Genomic DNA, 20,800 nt, shown 5'->3' on the forward strand with positions numbered 1-20,800 from the left:
AATATGGTCCAAAGAGTAAATCGTTATAATTTTATGTCAACAGAATGGATTATTTTATGCATATTTATCTTCTGTTTGTTACAGATACTTTCAAGCTTTGGTCAATAATATGTCCTTTGTAAAATATAAAGAGGTGTATGCAGCAGCAGCAGAAGTTCTGGGACTTGTTCTTCAATATATTACTGAGAGAAAAAATGTGAGTGTGTTATGCAATTTTAAATAAATGCTTTTTCAGTTTTGATTTGTCATGACACTTGATACTTATATCCTCTGTACTGTAAGTAATCAAAGTGGGCGTTTTGCAGATACCTGCTAATGTTAGGCTGTTAAGCTATTAAAATCCTCGCCTGTCCTGGCTGGTTTGGCTCAGTGGATAGAGCATTGGCCTGCGGACTGAAGGGTCCCAGGTTCGATTCTGGCCAAGGGCACATGCCCGGGTTGTGGGCTCGATCCCCAGGATGGGGCGTGCAGGAGGCAGCCAATCAATGATTTTCTCTCATCATTGATGTTTCTATCTCTCTCTCCCTCTCCCTTCCTCTCTGAAATCAATAAAGAAATATATTTTAAGAATAAAATAAAATCCTCGCCTACAATTTTTGACATAATACAACCATTACACAGGAAAAAGCGCTTTCTTGGGAGCCTTTCCCAGTCTTCTGTGCCCTTCCCACTTGACTGTACTGTAAGAAGAGCCTTGTTGAATTTTTAAGCATAGCAGACATTCAGAGCACTATAATTTCCAATAAATATAATTGTTAAAGACATATAGGTATAACTGCATGGAAATTACATGCTATAACTTATTTGAAAATAGTGTAGCGGGTGATGCTTGCTGCTACATTGCTCTCCTCCCACATGCTAACTGAGTGAGGTGCTGCCTGTTTTCGGAGCCTCCAAAAGCAGTGGCACTCGTTGTGATAAGATGCTCGTTCCAGGTCTCTCTGTTTCAGCCTGTTCACAGCAGCGCGGTTGATCCTCCTTGATTTCCCTTTGTCACTGGTTCTGGGACACTCTTGGCTGTCTCTCCACTTCCTTGGCAGCTTCTTCTCCCTTTCTTAGCTGCGTGTTTCCTGGGCCACCTCCACAGCTCTGATTTTGGGCTTCTGTTTTACTGCTTCCCTGCTGATTTATATGGCCTTGTGGCTTTAAAAACTGCCTCTGTGTTCATGATTCCCAAGGTTTGTAACTCCAGTCCATCCCCTCTCCTGAAAGGAAAGGTAGAGTTGAGTCTGGGCTACATTGTCAGTCAGGATGAGAAGAAGGTTGGGAAAGTCAGGAGGTCCTCAAGGTACCCAGGTTACCCACAAACAGCAGATTGGGCCCCCTGCCCATTTACCAATTAGGCACTTATTTGGATTTAAAATAAAATATCATTAAGCTAAAAGGAAATAGACCCCTTTGGGAAGATCAAACTTACTTATTTAAGGATACCCAGTTATTTTAGTAAAAGAAACAATTGTAAAAATTCAGAATAACTTGTTAAGACATGATTCTAATGTCACTAAATGTTTTGTAGCAGTTTATATAAAATGCTTGATATTTACCTCAGATGGAGCAAATGATAGCATATCCCAGGTTCAATCTCTCTTGACTTAAATTTCAATATAACAGGAATGAGAAACACTTTTGATTTACATAGTTTTTTTCCCCCCGAGTATAAAATGACATTGATTTTTGTGTAGAAATTAGTATAACATAAAGAAGTAAGTAAGAGAAAAAAAAAAGAAGTAAGAGTCACTCATTCTAACCACTAAGCTACTCTTGGCACCTGAGATGTAGACTGTCTTCCCCATATTGTTAGGTTCACATTGTTTTATAACTTTGGCACTTACATGTTGGTCACTTAGATATAGGAGTGGGCAAAAGTAGGTTTATAGTTGTAATACAAATAAATAATACAAACGTTAATAAGTAATAATGCAAGAATAAACTGAGTTTCGCATACTCAGACCTGAAAACCTACTTTGCCCCCCTCTGTACATTAGGTACTTACTGTTGGCTCTGGGCTCTTTAAGCAGCCGGGCACCGGACAGGGTAAGTCCCACCCTCAGGGAGCTGGCATGTGGTGAGGGGAGACAGGTAACTCACAAGCGAATCTATCATAGTAGGCAGCAGCATGTGATCGTGAGAAAGCGAGGTATAGGGGATAGAAAGTGATAGTTGAGATAGAGTTGCTTGAAAATTGTGGTTTGTGAGAATATTTGACCACAGACATGAACACTGACACCATAAAATGTGTCTTAAACAAATTTAATCACAAATTTTAGTTTTGCTTCTTAAATGGCTTGTTGGCATATTTCATTGTCAGAAGAAGCACTAATCTTTTTTTTAAATCTTTTCAATTATTTTGCCCATTTCTCTTTTTTTTGACATTTTATTTTTAAAATTTATTGATTTCAGAGAGGAAGGGAGAGGGTGAGAGAGAGAGAAACATCAATGATGAGAGAGAATCTTTGATTGGCTGTCTCCTGCATGCCCCCTACTGGGGATCAAGCCTGTAACCTGGGCATGTGCCTTGATGGGAATCGTACCGGGATCCTTCAGTCTGCAGGCTGACGCTCTATCCACTGAGCTAAACTGGCTAGGGCAGCACTAATTTTTTTATTGATCTGACATATGACATGAGCTGACACTGCCAAGTGCTCGCAGCACAAGCGCTGGGACGCAGCCAGGCTCACCCAAACTTAGGCTCCAGAGCCTCTGCTGGTACTCAGTGGTCAGTGTAAGCCCACGAGTGCTCCTGGCTTCACCTGGTGAACACTGGAGATGTTAGCACTGGACTCTCAACTATTCAAGATAAACATATTTTCGGAAATGTAGCATAAGTTTCCACTTGTGTGTATTGGAAGAGAAACTTGATTTTTCAGATACTGGAGGAGTCTGTGTGTGAACTGATTGTAAAACAGCTGAAACAGCATCAGAATACCATGGAGGACAAATTTATCGTGTGCTTGAACAAAGCTGTGAAAAACTTCCCTCCACTGGCCGATAGGTAAGATGCTGAGGTGGTGAATGTCCTGTGCGGGGATGGTTGAGACTGCCCTGCCTCTCACTGGCCATGTCCACTGGTTAGGTTCATGAACACCGTGTTCTTCCTGCTGCCAAAATTTCATGGAGTGATGAAGACTCTCTGTCTAGAAGTGGTGCTGTGTCGTGCAGAGGCAATAACAGATCTGTACTTACAGTTGAAGAGCAAGGATTTCATTCAAGTCATGAGACACAGGTGAGTGGGAAACCAGCCTCGTGTTTCTGGTGCCGCAGGCTCATAAAATGTTGATTTGTCCAGCTATTTCCTTCAGCTCAGAAAGAGCTTGTAGTTTCCATGAAATATGTATTGTTACATTTGAATCGGAGAAGAAAGGTTGGTGGGGCCTGGTCATCCTGCCTCCTCTCACCTGCCACCTTGTGGAGGCTACACAGGCACTGTCCAAGGCTCTTTTCCGATGTAAAATGCACGGTGTTGAGTTTTTGTACCTATTTTGCCAGGTAAGAGTTTTTTGTTTTTTTTATTTGTTTGTTAAAATTGTTCATTTATTTTCAAAATGGCAATCTCCCCTATAAATGTTAAAAGAGAATGCTGTTGATTATTTAAAATATTCTTATTTCCCTTTACTCTTTTCCCTGTTTTGTATGTGTTCCTATCTTTGCATGGTGATAAATTATTGATAAATGTGTGCTGTGCCAACAAGAAAGAATGTATTCTTGTGTTCTAAACCTTAAACATTTGCCGAGTACCTATTGTGTGTAAAGCATTTTAAGGAGGAAATGATACACCTTATCTGGGACCGAGATGCACCTTATCTGGAACCCAGACTACACTTAATCCTGCTGTATGACATGGCCGGTGGTCTAACACTTGAAATCAATTTTTCAAATCATGAAATTTTTTATACTTAGCTTATTTTGCTTGACTTTTTCATGTTTTTTATTTTAAAAATGAACTTTTAATTTTGGAATAACCTTATATTTACAGAAAAGTTTAAAGATAGTACACATAGTTCCCATATACCCTTTACTCAATTTTTCCATCTTACATAATTGTGGTACATCTGTGAAAACTAAGAAATGAACTTTAGTTCATTACTAGTAACTAAACTAGACTTTATTTGGATTCCACTAATTTTTCTATTCCAGGATCTAGTCCAAGATTCCACATTGAATTAATTTATTTTTAATAATCTAGTCCATGATAATTATTTTTAAGAATGTAATTTTTAGAATATTCTAGTGCTAACAAGAGACATGAAGAAGAGATCTGTGGGGAGCACATTCTTTGGGAAAATCTTACGGAGAGAGAAGGTTGATTGATTAATGAAGGCTTTCCAGATAGGGAAGACACTTTGAGCCATGGCTTTGGAGCATGTAACATCTAACGGAACTGGTTTAAATCCTAATGCCAAAGTGTGGCAAGAAATGCCTCATGGAAATACTGATGCCACACCAGAAACTCATGAAACTGAAAGCTCTTGGCATGAAACAGCAGCCACATCAGGGTCTCATCCTGAGGGTAATACAGAGCTTTCAGATGATATGTGTAAGGAATATGAAGGTCTGAGTTACCAAATATATGATGTTTCCAGACAAAGCAATTCAGCAATTTCTACAGAAGACCTACAAGAATGCCTGAAGAAACAATTAGAATTCTGTTTCTCACAAGAAAATTTGTCAAAGGATCTTTACGTGATATCTCAAACGGACATTGATCAGTTCATTCCAATTTGGACAGTTGCCAACATGGAAGAAATAAAAAAACTAACCACAGACCCCGATCTAATTCTTGAAGTATTGAGATCTTCTCCCATGGTACAAGTTGATGAGAAGGGTAAGTAAGTGAGACCAAGTCATAAGCATTGTAACGAGATTCTTAGATTCCTGAAACAACACCAATACAGGAAGTGAAAGCTTTGTTCAAGAATGAAAACTGCCCCAAGGTGATAAGCTGTGAGTTTGCACCCAATAGCAATTGGTATATCACTTTTCAGTGAGACACAGGTGCACAACAGGCTTTTAAATATTTGAGAGAAGAAGTTAAAACATTTCCGGGCCAATCATCTCAAGGATAAACACCATCAATACGTTTTTTGCTAAGAATGGTTATCGGTTAATGGATTCTAGTATGTATAGTCAGCCCATTCAAACTCAAGTACAGTATGCCTCACCAGTCTTTATGCAGCCTGCATATAGTCCTCACCAGCAGTACTCCATCTATAGAATTGTGCCTCAGTCTGGTCTCCAAATCCTGCACCTTACTTTAAAACACCACTGGCTCCCTTTCCAAACCGTAGTTTTGTGAATGGCTTTAATTCTACAATATTTTATAAAACAATGGCTGCTGCTGTGAATATGGGTCGACCATTCCAAAAAAATTGCACGAAGCCTCATTTTAGGTCATCAAGAGGTTCAGAACACTCAACAGAGGGATCTGTATCATTGGGGGATGGACCAGTAAACTGATCTGGTTCAAGGAACTTTCCAACTGAACAGCATAACCCTACAGCGCCAGGCATCAGGAGCAAAGCTGCCTTCCAAAAGAGACTCCAACTTTGCAGATTAAACACAATGGGGATTATGGTAGGGGCAGGAGAACGCTCTTCAGAGGTCAAAGATGACAAGATGACAGAGTCCCAAGACGCCAACCTTGACAGCTGAAGCAAAGGCACCAACACCAAAGTTTGACTTATTAGCCTCAAATTTCCCTCCTTTACCTGGAAGTTCATCAAGAACACCAGGTGAACTTGTTTTGGAGAGTAGATATCTGATGTTGTTAAAGGTGTCTACAAAGAAAAGGATAATGAAGAGTTAAGACAAGGGGATAGTTGCCCAGTGCCTGCAGAGGATGAACAGACCTACTGCACTGCTGTCCAGCTACTCAATATAAGTACGTGTCCTTCATGCACAGCTGAGCCTCCTGCATTGAGCACAACTCAGAAAAGGATCTGGTGGAGGATTCCACTGTTCAGAAGGGTGTTCTCAACCCGACAACTATATCAGTTTCCCCCAAATCCCGCAAAGCCATCAAGGACAAATACTGCTTCACCATGTGATAATAACATAAATGTAGCTGTAACCGTGGCCCTGCAGGAACACTGAAAGCCAGGTTATGCTCAAGTGTGCCAGAAGCCCCCTAAAGAGCCATGTCCAATTCCTGTGCAGCCGCTTCGAGAACTTTGCTCCAATGTGGTGTTTTCCACCAAAAATGAAGAGAATGGAGCTCCTGAGAAGTCCATTGAGAAACCACATGATAAGCCAGAAGCAAGGACTAGTAAGGATTATTCTGGCTTCCAAGGCAATACCATTCCCAGGGGAGTAGCTGGAAAAATCAGGGGATAGAGACGCCAATTTGGCCACAGGGAGTGACTCGACTTAATGGCAAAGAGCACAATGTGCACAATGTGCCACCCAGATCACCAAAGTTAAACAAACAAACACACAAAAGCTACTCAAAAACTTCTCTCTCTTCCCATTTAACTTGAGCCGTGGCTATATTGAACTGTTACGGAGGCGAGAGGGTGAACAGGAAGGAAACAAGAGGAAGTATATCCTTAAATCATTACAGATTTTGGAGTTGTGAGCAGTAGAATCCCAAAATTCATCTCTAAAGTGATTTTAAAATGCGGGAGGATTACAGTCAGTATAAATATGTATATATACACTAGAGGCCCAGTGCATGACATTCGTGCACTGGGGGGACGAGGGTGGGGGGAATGGTCCCTCAGCCCAGCCTACGCCCCTTTGCAGTCTGGGAGCCCTCGGGGGATGTCTGACTGCAGGCTTAGGGAGCGGGCCTAAGCCACAGTTGGACATCCTTAGTGTGCTGTGCTCGCCAGCCATCAGCCGGCTTCTGGCTGAGCAATGCTCCCTCTGTGGGAGCGCACTGACCACCAGGGGGCAGCTCCTGTGTTGAACGTCTGCCCCCTGGTGGTCAGTGTGCATCATAGCGACCGGTTGTTTCACCATTTGGTCGATTTGCATATTAGCCTTTTATTATATAGGATGTGTACATATATACAAATACAATTTTTCTATTTTTCTTTTTTATTTTAATTTGCAGAGATCTGCCTGGAATCAATTTTGAGGGTTCAGATTTAGCTTGGGAAAAAACGTATTACACATCCTTCAGTATAGGAGATGAGGGAGTGAGAGAAAATATTTTTTGAAGAAGCATTTCTGTAAAATTAGGAATTACTTTTTTAAATCTATTTAAAGTTTGGATTAGAAAATGCCATCTCTGCCTTTATGGTCTGTGTTGCAAAGCAGATCAGTGGCTGGGGTGCCTGTTTTGGTGTGTTGTGTATTCAAATCTGTTGTATTGTTAGTAAATGATTTGAAAACTGAATGTAATATGTACTTGAGTAGATTACTTTTCCAGTTTGATATGTAGTCTCCTTTTGACCTTACTAATATTTCATTCAAGAAACTTTTGATTGTACTTGGAGATGTGACTACCAGTCAGTTTGATACTCACTGAAAGAATGGGGGTTATTCAGATAATTGAAAGATCTGTCTTAGATCTGAGGAGGTAGGTCAAAAGGCCTTCAGAGGTTTAAACTGGCCTGTGAATTCCCCTTTCTCCCCAAATAGGAAATAATTTTTTTTGTGTTACTTCATTCGCTACTCTCTGTTCTTTGACTACCATCCCCCAGAAGCAAATTAACCAACCACCTACATAATTGTATGTTTCTAACCACCTTGACCAGTCTAGTCAAATCATATAACTGTTCTAAATTTCTGAATTGAACAGTGAAGTATTTTGCTCTTCTGCTCATGTATTTAGAAGTTTAGATCCCAGACTGTAATTTATTTGTGTTAATGTTAAAGATGAAACATTGTAATTGACTCTCAAATTGTTAAATAGTGTTAGAAGTAAAAATAATTTTTAAAGGCCTAATTTGGGGGCAGCTTTTTCTGTTTACAGTGTATTTATCATAACCTGCCTCCTTCCCTTTCTCCAAAAAATTAAAATAAAAAAATCAGTTTGGAATTCAGAGAAACAGAGCCAGCAAGTCAGGAGATTTTTGAGTTAAGGTGAGAAAGATAGTTGAAGAAAATTATTATGTAATATCTCAGTGAATCAAGTTGTAGCTCTCATATTAAATAGGCAAGTTTACATGCTGGTGTTTGGAAGATGGCTAAAATATTAAAAATCATGTTGAATTAATATGTTTTAAGTCATACAATTTTCAGAGTTCTATGTAATGTGGGGTTTTGTGTTTTTGGGGATAGTTTATAGAAGTAATAACTGTCCCTTATGTTAGAGAATGACTTGTATAATTTGAAACTGTAAATTGTGAACACTGGAAAGCACCATTGTGATATAGAGTAAACATCTTAGTAATATATTAACATGAATGTAAATGGAGGTTAAAACTACGTTACTGTGAAACTCATCTTCCAACTGTAAGGTAAGCTGTGGAGATTTGTATTAGTAGGAAACTGTTCAGAGCTTTGAAAACACTGCACATTTCTGTACAAGCAAGATTTACTATTTCTTTATAACTTATTCAGCTTGGCAAATGCTTTTGATTTTGATTTGGTGGGTTGATACATAATACATTTAAGAAAAAAGAATAATTTCTACACACTATCTTTTAAAATCATCTAGAACTGAAATAAACAATTAAAACTACCTTTCTGTGATAAAGTGCTTATTTTGGTTTACTTAGATAATGCTGCAGTTGGTGGAAATGATAAACATTTAAAGTGTTAATGCTCTGTGAATGCATTGGATTTAAGAGAGTAAACATTTTATTTAAAAAAATGTAATTTTTATATAAGTGTAGTATTGTCTATTATAACAAATTTTGAAATACAGAATAGCACAAAAAAGTTAACCTATTATATCTGAAAATACAATATTAAAAACTATTAAAATTGCATTTTTACAAATCTCTCTTTTTATAGAGATGATGAAAGGCAGAAAGTGTGTTTAGACATAATTTATAAGATGATGGCAAAATTGAAGCCAGTAGAACTTCGAGAACTTCTGAATCCTGTTGTAGAATTCATTTCTCATCCTTCTCCGGTGTGTAGGGAACAAATGTATAATATTCTTATGTGGATTCATGACAATTATCGGTAAGTTCTACATTGACATTTTGTATTACATTTCTTAAGGGAGAATTTGGGTGCCTTTAGTAAACTGGAAAAGATTATAATAAATATAAAAACATTTTAAACATGATTGATAAAACAAGTTTATTTTTGTATACTGAAATGTATTCTTATTTTAACTCATATTATGTATCTGTGGGAAATATTTGGTGCATGAAATTGTTGGTTGAGTTAAAAGTGTAATTTGTTTTCATTTTTTATTATTTTTTCCCATCACCATTTATCTTCCATATACCCTCTTCTACCTCTACCCCCTCACGCCCTCCCCACCCAGTCACCACACTGTCATCCATGTCCATGAGCTCTTTCTCTTTTTTTAGGGGGGAGAGGTAAAAGTGTAATTTGTTTTCATAGTTATCCCTTTAAGATCTGACAAGATAAAGGAAATGAACTTGACTGAGATGTCTTCATCCTTCAAGAGTACCACACATCCCTTCCCAGGGGACTTGGGCCACCCGCCGAAGCCCTGCTCCTGCCACCAACCCCTCCTCCCGCCACCAACCCCTCCTCCCCTGCACTGAGAGAGAAGAGCCACTTGAAGGGGCTCGCAGAGGCACCAAAGGAGGAAGTTGGGGCACATAGGCATGGGATAGGTTCTGCGTTATTTTGGAATTTAAGTTCCATGAGAAAAGCCAGATCTTTTTTTTTTAAACTTTAATTCTAGACAATGTTACTGGGTTTGAACAAAAGTGATACAAGAGAGTATTAACGTTTTGTCATTTTATTATTTTTCTCAGAGATCCAGAAAGCCAAGCAGATGATGACTCCCGGGAAATATTTAAGTTGGCAAAAGATGTATTGATTCAGGGATTAATCGATGAGAACCTCGGGCTTCAGTATGTGCTCCTCCTGAATAATTGGGCCAGGACAAAAAAATTTAGGGGTATTTTTTCCTAGACTAGCATAGTGTAGTTTTCAGCATTTTTTGTTTGCAGTATTAGCATTTTCTCTGCCTCTTGCATTCATAATGTTAAATAAAAATGTATTTTAAATCACATGAAACTTAAAAATACCGACAAGTTATTTTAACATAACTCTCTTGAAAACGTGGTGTGGTAAAGTTGTCTCTGCTGTGCAGTGAATTAAAGCATTTCAAAAGGAAAGGGAAATCTAGTGACAGTTACCGCTTTCCATTTAACTCCCATCATTGCAATCACACAATGCATATTAATATCTAATGAAATATTTGAGACCTTAGAAATAAGAGGAAGCTATAATATTAATTATACATGGAAATATGAGTGATGATTATTCTTCTTTAAAATGCCTACCTAAGTCAGTTATATGAGTGTTTTGTCAAGTACTAGTTATATAAAAAGGAGCGTAAACTTTTTTTATGATTTTATATATCGGTTAATTTTCTATTCTGATGAAATTTTAAGTTCATTGAGCCTTTAAAAATTGTATTTGTATTTTATAAGCGTTTATAAATTATAAAGCCTAAACTTGTGTTTAACTAGTTTAAATTTTGAATATTTTATGGCACTAATTTTTTTTAAAAAATATTTTTATTGATTTCAGAGAGGAAGGGAGAGGGAGAGAGAGAGATAGAAACATCAATGATGAAAGAGAATCATTGATTGGCTGCCTCCCGCATGCCCCCTACTGGGGATCAAGCACGCATCGCAGGCATGTGCCCTTGATCGGAATCAAACCTGGGACCCTTCAGTCCGCAGGCCGACGCTCTATCCACTGAGCCAAGCCGGCTAGGGCATTCATTATGGCACTAATTTTTGGAGCCATTTGTTTTAGCAAGGCAGTAAAGAATTATATATAATTTCTTAAGATGTTTTCTTAGTTTCAAAATAGTTAATATTATAATACTTATCATTAAAATCTTCCCAGGTAATAGAGATGAGAATAATATCACCCAGTTTCTTTTGTTAAATATGCTAAGGTTTTAGAATATTTTCTTCCATTAATGCATATTATTTTTCTTAACTCAAATTATATAGTTTATACAATTTTGAATGTGGTTTCACTCTATGTTAAGCTTTATTTAAATGAAAAACTGTGCCTTCTCCACAGTGTCATTTGCCAATAATCTGAGCAATATGTCTTTTTTTTTCTTCTCTGCTTTTCAGATTAATTATTCGAAATTTCTGGAGCCATGAAACTAGGTTACCTTCAAATACCTTGGACCGGTTGTTGGCACTAAATTCCTTATATACTCCTAAGATAGAAATGCACTTTTTAAGTTTAGCAACAGATTTTCTCCTTGAAATGACCAGCATGAGCCCAGATTACCTAAACCCTATGTTTGAGCATCCTCTGTCGGAATGCAAATTTCAGGTGAAGTGCTCGTCTCTGTAATAATAAATATTATAAGCTTTCCCTGTCTGTTAGTCAACAAATGTTTCTCATAGTGTTAGCTTGGCTTTCTTTTTTATGGAGATACTAGGGGTCCAGTGCACTGATTCATTTTTTATTATTTTTTCCCATCACAATTTATCTTCCATATACCCACTTGAAAGGAACTGTGGGCCGCAAGGCTGCAGTGGGCATAGGGACAGGTCTCGGCCCATCCTCCATGCCCCTGCCTGGCCCCTCCTGCTGCAGCTCCTGGTCCCCTCTCTGCCGGCAGCCACGCTCCTGCCACCACTGCTGCTCCCACCCACTGACTGTGCCGGCAGCGGCTGCCAGGCCCGATTGCCCCTCAGGAGCAGGGGGAGGTGGAGAAGCCCTGAGGGGCCATTGGGGCCGGTAGCTGCCACTTGCACCTGCTGACGGCACCGAGAGATCCGGGCTGGCGCCAGCAGCAGGTGCAAGCGCCAGGTGGGACCATGGCACGCAGGAGCAAAGAATTTTCAGTAACCACCAGAGGCTCGCCCCGATGACAGCGACTAGCACCCTGCCTTGGTCTGGTGTCCTTGCTCACCTGTTCCACCATGCAGCTGTGGCCGACACCCGCTATGTTTTGCACGCACCCCCTGGTGGTTAACACACATCATAGCGACCGCTTGTTCGGTTGTTCCGCCGTTCAGTCTATTTGCATATTAGGGCTTTATATATATAGATAATTGGCATGTAACATATTAGTTTCAGGTATACAACATAACGATTTGATATTTGTATATATTGCAAAATGATCATATTAAGTCTAGTTAACATCCATCACAACAAATTTTTTTTCTTGAGACCTTTTAAGATCTACTCTCTTAGGAACTCTCAAATTTATACAGTACGTAAAACTACTAGAGGCCTGGTGCATGAATTTGTGCATGGGTGGAGTCCCTAGACCTGGCCAGTGATCAGGGCTGATCGGGGCTGTCTCAACCAGTTCTGATTGGGGCCTGCCGGCAGGTGGGTAGACACAGGGGAAAGACTGTGGGAGGTTGGCGGGCTTGGTTGGGGGGGGACTAGAGTAGGTTGGCCAGTTGTGGGAGTTTGGCCGTGGGAGTGCAGGTCATAGTGACCAGTCAACCAATCATTCCGGTTGTTGGGTCGTAATGGTCGCTTAGGCTTTTATATATATTGATAGTCACAATGTTGTACATTACTTTTCATGACTTATTTATTTATAACTGGAATTTGTGCCTTTTGACCCCCTTGACCCATTTTGCCCATCCCTCACCCCCACCTGGCAACCTCCAATCTGCTCTCTTTATCAGTTCAATTTTTTTGTTTTGTTTTGTTGTGGGTTTTTTGTGTGTGTTTTGTTGTGTTTGTTTAGATTCTACATGTAAGTGATTACATGTGTCTTCTTCTGTCTGACTTACTATATTTAGCATAATGTTCTTAAGGTTCATCCATGTTGTTGCAAATGGCAAGATTTTCTTCTTTTTATGGATGAATAATATTCCATTGTGCATACATACACCACATGTGCTTTATCAGTGGACACTTAGGTTGCTTCTTCCATGTCTTGGCTATCTGTATATATAAAAGCCTAAGCGACCAAACGACCAAATAACCAGTTAACTGGTTGCTATGATGCGCACTGATCACCAGGGGGTAGACACTCAGTGCAGGAGCTTCCCCCTGGTGGTCAGTACACTCCCACAGCCAGCCTCCCACTGCCAGCCAACTGGCCAAATGGCCAACCTCCAGCAGGAGTGGCTGACCAACCTTCCATGGTCCCCCTCTCCCCACCGGCCGGCCCCGATCGCCCTGATTGGGATTGGGTGAGATGGCCCTGATTGGCCCTTATCGCCGGCCAGTCTGAGGGACCCCACCCATGCACGAATTTGTGCACTGGGCCTCTAGTTGTAAATAATGCTACAGTGACTCTGGGGATGCAATTTTTTTTAACTTAGTGTTTTTGTTTCCTTCAGAAAAATACCCAGAAGTGGGATGACTTGGTAATATGGTAGATCTATTTCTATTTTTTGAGGAATTGCCTCACTGTTTTCCATAATGGCTGCACCAGTTTACATTCCTACCAACAGTGCACAAGGGTTCCCTTTTCTCCACAATCTTGCCCACGCTTGTTATGTGTCTTCCTGATACTAGCCATTCTAACGATTGGGATATCTTTTTTTTTAAATATATTTTATTGATTTTTTACAGAGAGGAAGGGGGAGGGACAGAGGGTTAGAAACATCGATGAGAGAGAAACATCAATGAGAGAGAAACATGGATCAGCTGCCTCTTGCACACCCCCCACTGGGGATGTGCCCGCAATCAAAGGTACATGCCCTTGACGGGAATCGAACCTGGGACCCCTCAGTCCACAGGCCGACGCTCTATCCACTGAGCCAAACCGATCAGGGCACGATTGGGATATCTTGTGGTTTTGATTTGCATTTCCCTGATGATTAGTGATGTTGGCTTTTTTTTTTTAAACTTGGAATACTCACACATTCCTTTCTGAAACACAGTTACTCTACCCACCTCTGCCTACACTCCCTGCACACAGCTCACATTTCTCATTTCAACCTCCACTTAAATTTTCCTTTCTCCAAAATGGCTTCTCTCCCTTCCATCACTCCTCCTATCCACCCTGTACATGTCGAGTTTATGCTATCTCCTGGCAGCCTTAACAACTGTGATTTATACATTAAACAAAGAGTTCACTTCATCGCTCTCAAGCTCTTGGGCAGCAGAGCCTGATCTTTTCTACTCGCACTTGTATTCCTAATATCGTGCCCAGTGCTGGGCACGCGGTGAGTATTTGGGAAGGAGTTGAGTCATTTAACTTGTTGCCGCTGTGTTGTGGTATTATTGAGTATGGCACTGAATATTAAAGAGTGGGAAAATGGTTTTTCTCCCCCAGTACCAATTAGTTTTTCTAGTTGGTTATTTAGTTAAAAATTTTAGATCAGAAAAGATTCTGCTACTTCCCACAGAAATATGAAGTTATAGTACATACTTGCTGATAGTACCATTGGATTTTAAATCAAAATATTTCCAAGTTGCTAAAGAAGGACCATCATTGTATTTGACATTCTCTCACATGCAGGAATACACCATTGATTCTGACTGGCGTTTTCGAAGTACCGTCCTCACGCCTATGTTTATGGAGACTCAGACTTCTCAGAGTGCTCTCCAGACCTGGCCGCAGGAAGGATCCCTCTCTGTTCAAGGGGCTGTGGCTCGGCAGATACGGGCCACGCAACAGCAATATGATTTCACACCGACACAGAACACAGGTAACTGCCATCTGAATGCCTACCTCTTGTGCGCCAGGCAGTTACCTTGGAAACAGCCTCTACTGTAAGAACACTGACCATTTGTGAGAAGTGAAAAGATAATAGGAAAAAGTGATGAGAACCACAAAAAAAGCTATGTCCATCAAAGGAGAAGAGGACTGAAGTCCCTAGAGTAGTCAAGTTCTTAGAGACAGAGAGTAGAAGGGTGGTTTCCAGGGCCTGGGAAGGGGCAGCGGGGAGTTAGTGTTTAATGGGTGTGGCGCTTCAGTTTGAAATGATGAACAAGTTCTGGAAACAATGGTATGATGGTTGCCCAACCAGGTAAATGTACTTGGTACCAAGTACATGGTTTAGACTTAAATGTGGTTAAAATAGTCGATTTGATATTATAAATATTTTACAACAATATTTTTGAAAAGGGGGAAAGGATTATTTCTGACTGGAAAAAAAGAGGAAAAGTTTTAGTACATTATGTTTTGTTTTCCCCCCAGAAAAATCTGTTTAGTGCATCAAATTTAAAACCTTATATCTCAGAAGCAAAGTTAGAGGCAACCAACTTTATTTACTATGTTTATAGTATATTAAACCTTTTTTCTTAAATGGTTCAACTTTTTTTTGATCTTCAAAGTGCAAGTTTAGAGTAAAATAAACTATTTCATAGAAACACTTCAACATTTTTCCTTTATATGAATTTTTTCACATTCTATTGGTTCTAGAAATAGGACTAATTTGAATAATGGAAATTTTATGACACTAGTAATAGAAATCAAGGATCTTAGTAATTTATAGTAGATACAAAACATCATTCCTGGAGTGGTCACAGCAGCTTGAAAGAATAGGTGATATGTTCAATACTTAAGTGAGGACACTGAGGCTCAGGCACCTGAGCTGCCTCGGGTTGTCCACACGTGACCTTCCGGAGCTTCCACGCCATGTCTCCTGCTGTGACATGACTATCCCTGGAGAGGCTGTTCCCAGTCACTGTTGCAGGTGAGCACGCGGAGGCCCCAGCTGCCACCAGGACGATCCCCATCGTCTCACCCGGTGTGTTGTGGCGGTTGGAGCTGCCCGGTACCGTGGTGGTGGGGGTGGGCTTGCAGGGTGTGCTGCTCTGAACTGCTGTGAAATGCACTGGATGTGCCTTTTGCAGATGGAAGAAGCTCCTTTAACTGGCTGACTGGAAGCAGTATTGACCCGCTGGTGGATTATACGGTTTCTTCATCATCTGACTCCTTGTCTTCCTCCTTACTGTTTGCTCACAAGAGGAGTGAGAAATTAAAGATAGCACCCTCGAAGTCAGTGGGACCTGATTTTGGAAAAAAAAGGCTGGCCCTCCCAGGGGACACAGTGGATAACAAAGTAAAAGGTAAAGTAAGATTATTGACGTGTTTAAAATGACCTGCCCTCGCCCCGACCGGTTTGGCTCAGTGGGTAGAGCGTTGGTCTGCGGACTGAAGGGTCCCAGGTTCGATTCCGGTCAAGGGCATGTACCTGGGTTGTGGGCACATCCCCAGTAGGGGGTGTGCAGGAGGCAGCTGATCGATGTTTCTCTCTCATCGATGTTTCTAACTCTCTCTTCCTCTCCCTTCCTCTCTGTAAAAAATCAATAAAATATATTTTTTTTAAAAAAAGGGAATAACAACATTAAAAAAAAAAATGACCTGCCCACTAAATCAATGCAGAGGCTTAGATAAACAAAGGACATTCCTGATTGTATTCACATATTCTTACAACCTGTAATCAATACCATTAACATTTAATTCAGTAAATGTTGTCTGGGCATTTACCATATTGACATTATAGTTTTATGTGTTCTAGAAAAGCTGTTGGATAAATTGAACTCAATCCATGTATTTAGTGACTTTCCAGAACAATAGGGTTGGGTAGGCAATCAGAGTTGAGGCAGGATTAGTAAGCGAAGTCTCCGATTTAAATCCAGGTGGAGAATGGAGGGAGCCTCAGGAAAGGCCTGGTGGAGGAGGTGGCCTTTGAGACTGGCCGTGGGGGTTGAGATGTTGGGAGGGAAAGGATGGAGAGGGAGAAACAGGGAATGTGTTGGGTGGTGGGAGAGACTCAGATCAGCTCAGTGAACACTGAGTGAGAGCCCACTCTAGCGTGCACTGTAGCAGTCCAGTTAAGTAGATGCTTCAGCACACGGGGAGTGAAGTAAAGAATGCTGAGAGAGCAGGCTTGGGAGTGTGGGGTGTGGCTTTAGGAATGAACCTCACAGCTTCAGGTGGTGAACCAAGCAGAGACAGGCACAGGGCCTCCGAATGACCCTTGGGGTGGTTTGTGTGGAACAGCATGTGGAGTGCCTGAGGAGGACTGAGAGGTGGAGGTCAAAGGCAGCCACACCCTGACCTGGATTAGTAAACTAAGTCTCCGATTCAAAAAGGAAGAGGGTGGGGTTGGAGGGACAGGGCGAGCCCAGGGGTGATGCTAAGACAGTCCAGTGGAAAATGCTGGCAGGGCTCACAGACCCAGCGCTGAGAGGGCTGAGACAGAGGTCAGTAAGGTTAGCTCCTTACGAGAACTGTAGGGCTGGGAGTGAGTGAAAACCCAGAGGAAGAAAATATGAAGAGAGAAAAGAATCCTGGGAAAATGCCAACTTATGGATTTAGATAAATAGAAGTAAAATTAGCAAAGTTAAATTTCTTTTTATTTAATTGTAGGAACGTAAAAATACACAAAATACTTTCCTTACTCCCAACTACTCTTTTTCACACTTTCATGTAGCAAATTTGTGGCTATGGACCATTCTCTAAATTTAATATAGTAAATCTAACCTTCTTTTTGTTCATAACTGTGCATTTGACAGAGGGCCAATGAACCCATTCCTCTGTCTTTTCCTTCACACTTGACCACTTCCAGCCAGCCTTTTTTATTTACAGTCTTTTTCCTCTGTTTTTCCATCAAACCAGTATAAGGTCCAGCAAGAGTGCATGGCTCTCTGTCCTTCCTGTAACTTTGATTGTGAAAAGCCCCAAAGTTAAAATGAACTTCCAAAGTGACTGTCACCTTCCCATTGCTTGTAAGTTGTCTCTCTGCCCGTTTACGATCGCTTATCTTAAACCCGTGGGCACGTGCAGCTTTCTGTAGGATTGTGAAAAGTTGGTGTGCATTTGCGACAGTCCGCAGTTCCATTTATGTGTGGTGACTGCTGGTGACCAGCTGGACTGGTTTCTTTATTGAAGGGGGGTGAGGCTCAGAAACTAATGCAATTGCTAAGGATGATAGGAGTTACTGTCCACAATTCAAATTGTTGCACAGTTTTTCCCACAGTTGTACATTTTTAGAGTGAAAATATGTCATGGATGATATAGGTAGAATTGGGGAACTATGTATATAAAATAATAAAGGTAAGAAGTGAAATCTAATTTTTAAACTATTTTCCATAGACATTTTATATATGGGTTTGAAAAAACTCAGCCATAGAACTGAGTAGGTAAATAAATGCTTATAGTAATTTAATTAATATCCTTGAATTCCACCACGTACTTTTATCGATTTCAAATATTTCATATCTTGTCTTCTTCGCAGTATATGTATTTTTTTGCCTGAAGAGGAACATTTGGAGGTTCATAATATATATATAGTGAGTTAGTACTTACTATGTTACTGTTTATTATCATTAAAAGGGAATGCAGTTTAAAAATTTAAAGTTGCAATCTAATTAAAATATCACTTTTCTATCTTTTTATTTAATTTTTTATTTTAGTTTCCTTTAGTTATTTGTATCAGAGTAATACGTGCATATAGTTTAAAGAGTCAAATAAAGAGTCAAATACTTTTCCACAGCTTGTTAGAAGTGACAGATGCAACCACTTACATCCTTTTAGTCAAGTTTTTGCTATTTGCTTTCATCTCTCCAAACAGTCTTTTTTATATTGCCACCTTTCTTTTTTTCAGTATTAGTCATGGTTTTGACTTCATGTTATGGGCGTTAGAATTTGTCTCCCTCTTGTCGCTCACCCCCATCTATCACACACATGCGATGAATTCTTCCTGTGCCTTCATCTTCTGATATAATTATGTTGAAGCATAGTAATGATCCCTCCTTTGGGAAAACTGCTGTTTGAAACTGCTGTTTTGAAGTTCTCTGCTATTTCTTGCTAGTCCCTTGTTCCATAAGTCAACTGTTATTTTTAGACCGTCTCTTATTCTGTAAAAATAACTTCGTTTTTTAACTTAAGTAATAGAAAAGATAAACATAACTGACCTTGCAAGCTAGCCATCTAAAGGGACTGATATGCTGATACTGATAATAATTCCCATAGTCTCATGCCAAGTGTTTGTTCATTATGTATCAAAGGTTACAGGTGTCTGTATAGATATGATATGTACTCAAGGTTACAAGTTGTCTGTATAGATATGACAGATGTTTGTTAGATATGATGTGTACTCAAGGTTACAAGCTGTCTACAAAAATAATTTACACAAAGACCTAGAAGGATATAAAAAGAAAATACTCCTTCCTGTGTTTGTTCAGAATTTGACAGAGATATTCTGCTCTGAACCCGCATGCAATTAATGACTCCTAATTAATTGGCTTGTAAAGGTGTCTTGTATCTAGCTCACTGATTGACAATACAACAATGTCTTAGTCTTTGTTTCATCGATATTCAACTTCCTTTTATCTTGACTACATAAATAGTATTTGTGGCTGAACCATGAGTGATTCTATCATTACTTTAACTTTTCACACAATAATTTTTCCTGGGCATTAATAATTATTTTGTTTGAGATGCTCAGATTTCTACATATTTATCACCAAATTTCCTCTGAGTTGTATAGTTTTATTGTATCCCAACATATAAATGTCTCAGATTCTTAAAGAAATCTCTCCAGGAGCCTCTGAGCTGCCTGGGTGGGGTTTCTGCTTAGCTGTTGTCTAGAGACCACCTCCACAGCCTGAAGGTCTGTTCGCCTTTCCTGATCCTTCTTCCTTGGTTTAGTTCCTTCTTTTGGTCTAACACCTCCTCAAGTAGCCTCCTGAGAAAGGGGATCAGAAGCAGTATGCTTCTTGTTGATACTTTGATGCCGTACATTGCTTTTGGTAGCACTCACACCTAATGAGTGATATAGCTATAGAATTCTGAGTGTGAACTCGTCAAAGTTTCCTGTTCCACGGGGCTGTGGTTGAGAAACCTGATGTCATCTCTTTGTTGATCCTTAGTAAGAACTTGATCTTTTCTCTGTGGACACTCTTAGGATCTTCCTCTTTTAAACCAGTTTTAGGAAATTTCACAAAAGTGTTCTTTGGTCTATTTTAGTCCATTTTTCTAGGCCCCGTCAGGCTGCTAACTCATATATCCTAGTTCTGGAATATTCTTGGGTGATTTTGTTGATGATTTCCTCATCTCAGTTTTCTCTTTTTGAAATCCTGTTGCTTGCATGTCAGATCTTATGGATTATCCTTCTAATTTTCTTCTTGTTGTTTTGTCCTTTTCGCTCTATATTCTGAGAAATTTCTTCTCATCTTCTAACCCTCGCTTTTATGTTATGATATCATATTTTCAATTTCCATAAGCTATTTTTGTTCCCTGAACATCCCTTAAGTCCTTGATCCATGGATGCACTATCTATTCTTACCTTGATGATAAATGATAATTTTTGAAAAAATTTTCCTGAATGATCTGTTTTCAGCAACTGCTTATCCCTATTTATTTTGGCTTCTGTCTTCCATATTTGAAGCTTTCCTCAAAATACTCGATGATGTTTTACTTTTTTAATGTGTTTCCAAGTAGGGCACTGAAAAGGCATTTGGAATAGCTTACAAAAGGGCGTGCATGCTGACTGTGGTCTTCACTCAGCAACGTCAGTCTGGACTGGGTCATTGAAAAATGTCAGTATCTCTGCTCTTTTGTGCTGGTTGGTTATCCAGGGGCAAAATCTCGAATGTCTTACTTTCAGGCTATTCCTGTGTCTTACTGGTCACTGTTTCCTCTGCTTCCAGCTGGACTGTCCCTTTTTACTCAGAGACCCTATGTCCATTACCCCGGCTCCACCCACACCAGGAGGGCTGCGCTTTCACACCACACCTCCTGCTTCAGCCTCACTCTCCTCCCTTCCCCGAGGGCCTGGTGCTGCCAGGGCCC

The 20,800-nt window shown here is 40.1% G+C and overlaps 1 protein-coding gene and 1 pseudogene across 2 annotated transcripts in view; both read left to right on the forward strand.

Annotated features, from left to right (window-relative positions):
* Positions 1 to 20,800, forward strand: part of PRKDC (protein kinase, DNA-activated, catalytic subunit) — a 236,358-nt gene that overhangs the window by 132,383 nt on the left and 83,175 nt on the right. Inside the window, exons 52-59 of the mRNA XM_080647098.1 lie at positions 85 to 196; positions 2,868 to 2,992; positions 3,074 to 3,223; positions 8,902 to 9,075; positions 9,849 to 9,947; positions 11,196 to 11,403; positions 14,513 to 14,702; positions 15,853 to 16,068. Of these exons, the coding sequence (XP_080503224.1) occupies positions 85 to 196; positions 2,868 to 2,992; positions 3,074 to 3,223; positions 8,902 to 9,075; positions 9,849 to 9,947; positions 11,196 to 11,403; positions 14,513 to 14,702; positions 15,853 to 16,068 (1,274 nt within the window). The remainder of the gene's footprint in view (positions 1 to 84; positions 197 to 2,867; positions 2,993 to 3,073; positions 3,224 to 8,901; positions 9,076 to 9,848; positions 9,948 to 11,195; positions 11,404 to 14,512; positions 14,703 to 15,852; positions 16,069 to 20,800) is intronic.
* LOC308236614 (la-related protein 4-like) lies at positions 4,348 to 6,473 on the forward strand (annotated as a pseudogene). The gene has a single exon. The product of its transcript is annotated as a la-related protein 4-like (transcript).

Source organism: Plecotus auritus (genome assembly GCF_963455305.1).
Source record: "Plecotus auritus genome assembly, chromosome: 11".
NCBI classification, from domain to species: domain Eukaryota; kingdom Metazoa; phylum Chordata; class Mammalia; order Chiroptera; family Vespertilionidae; genus Plecotus; species Plecotus auritus.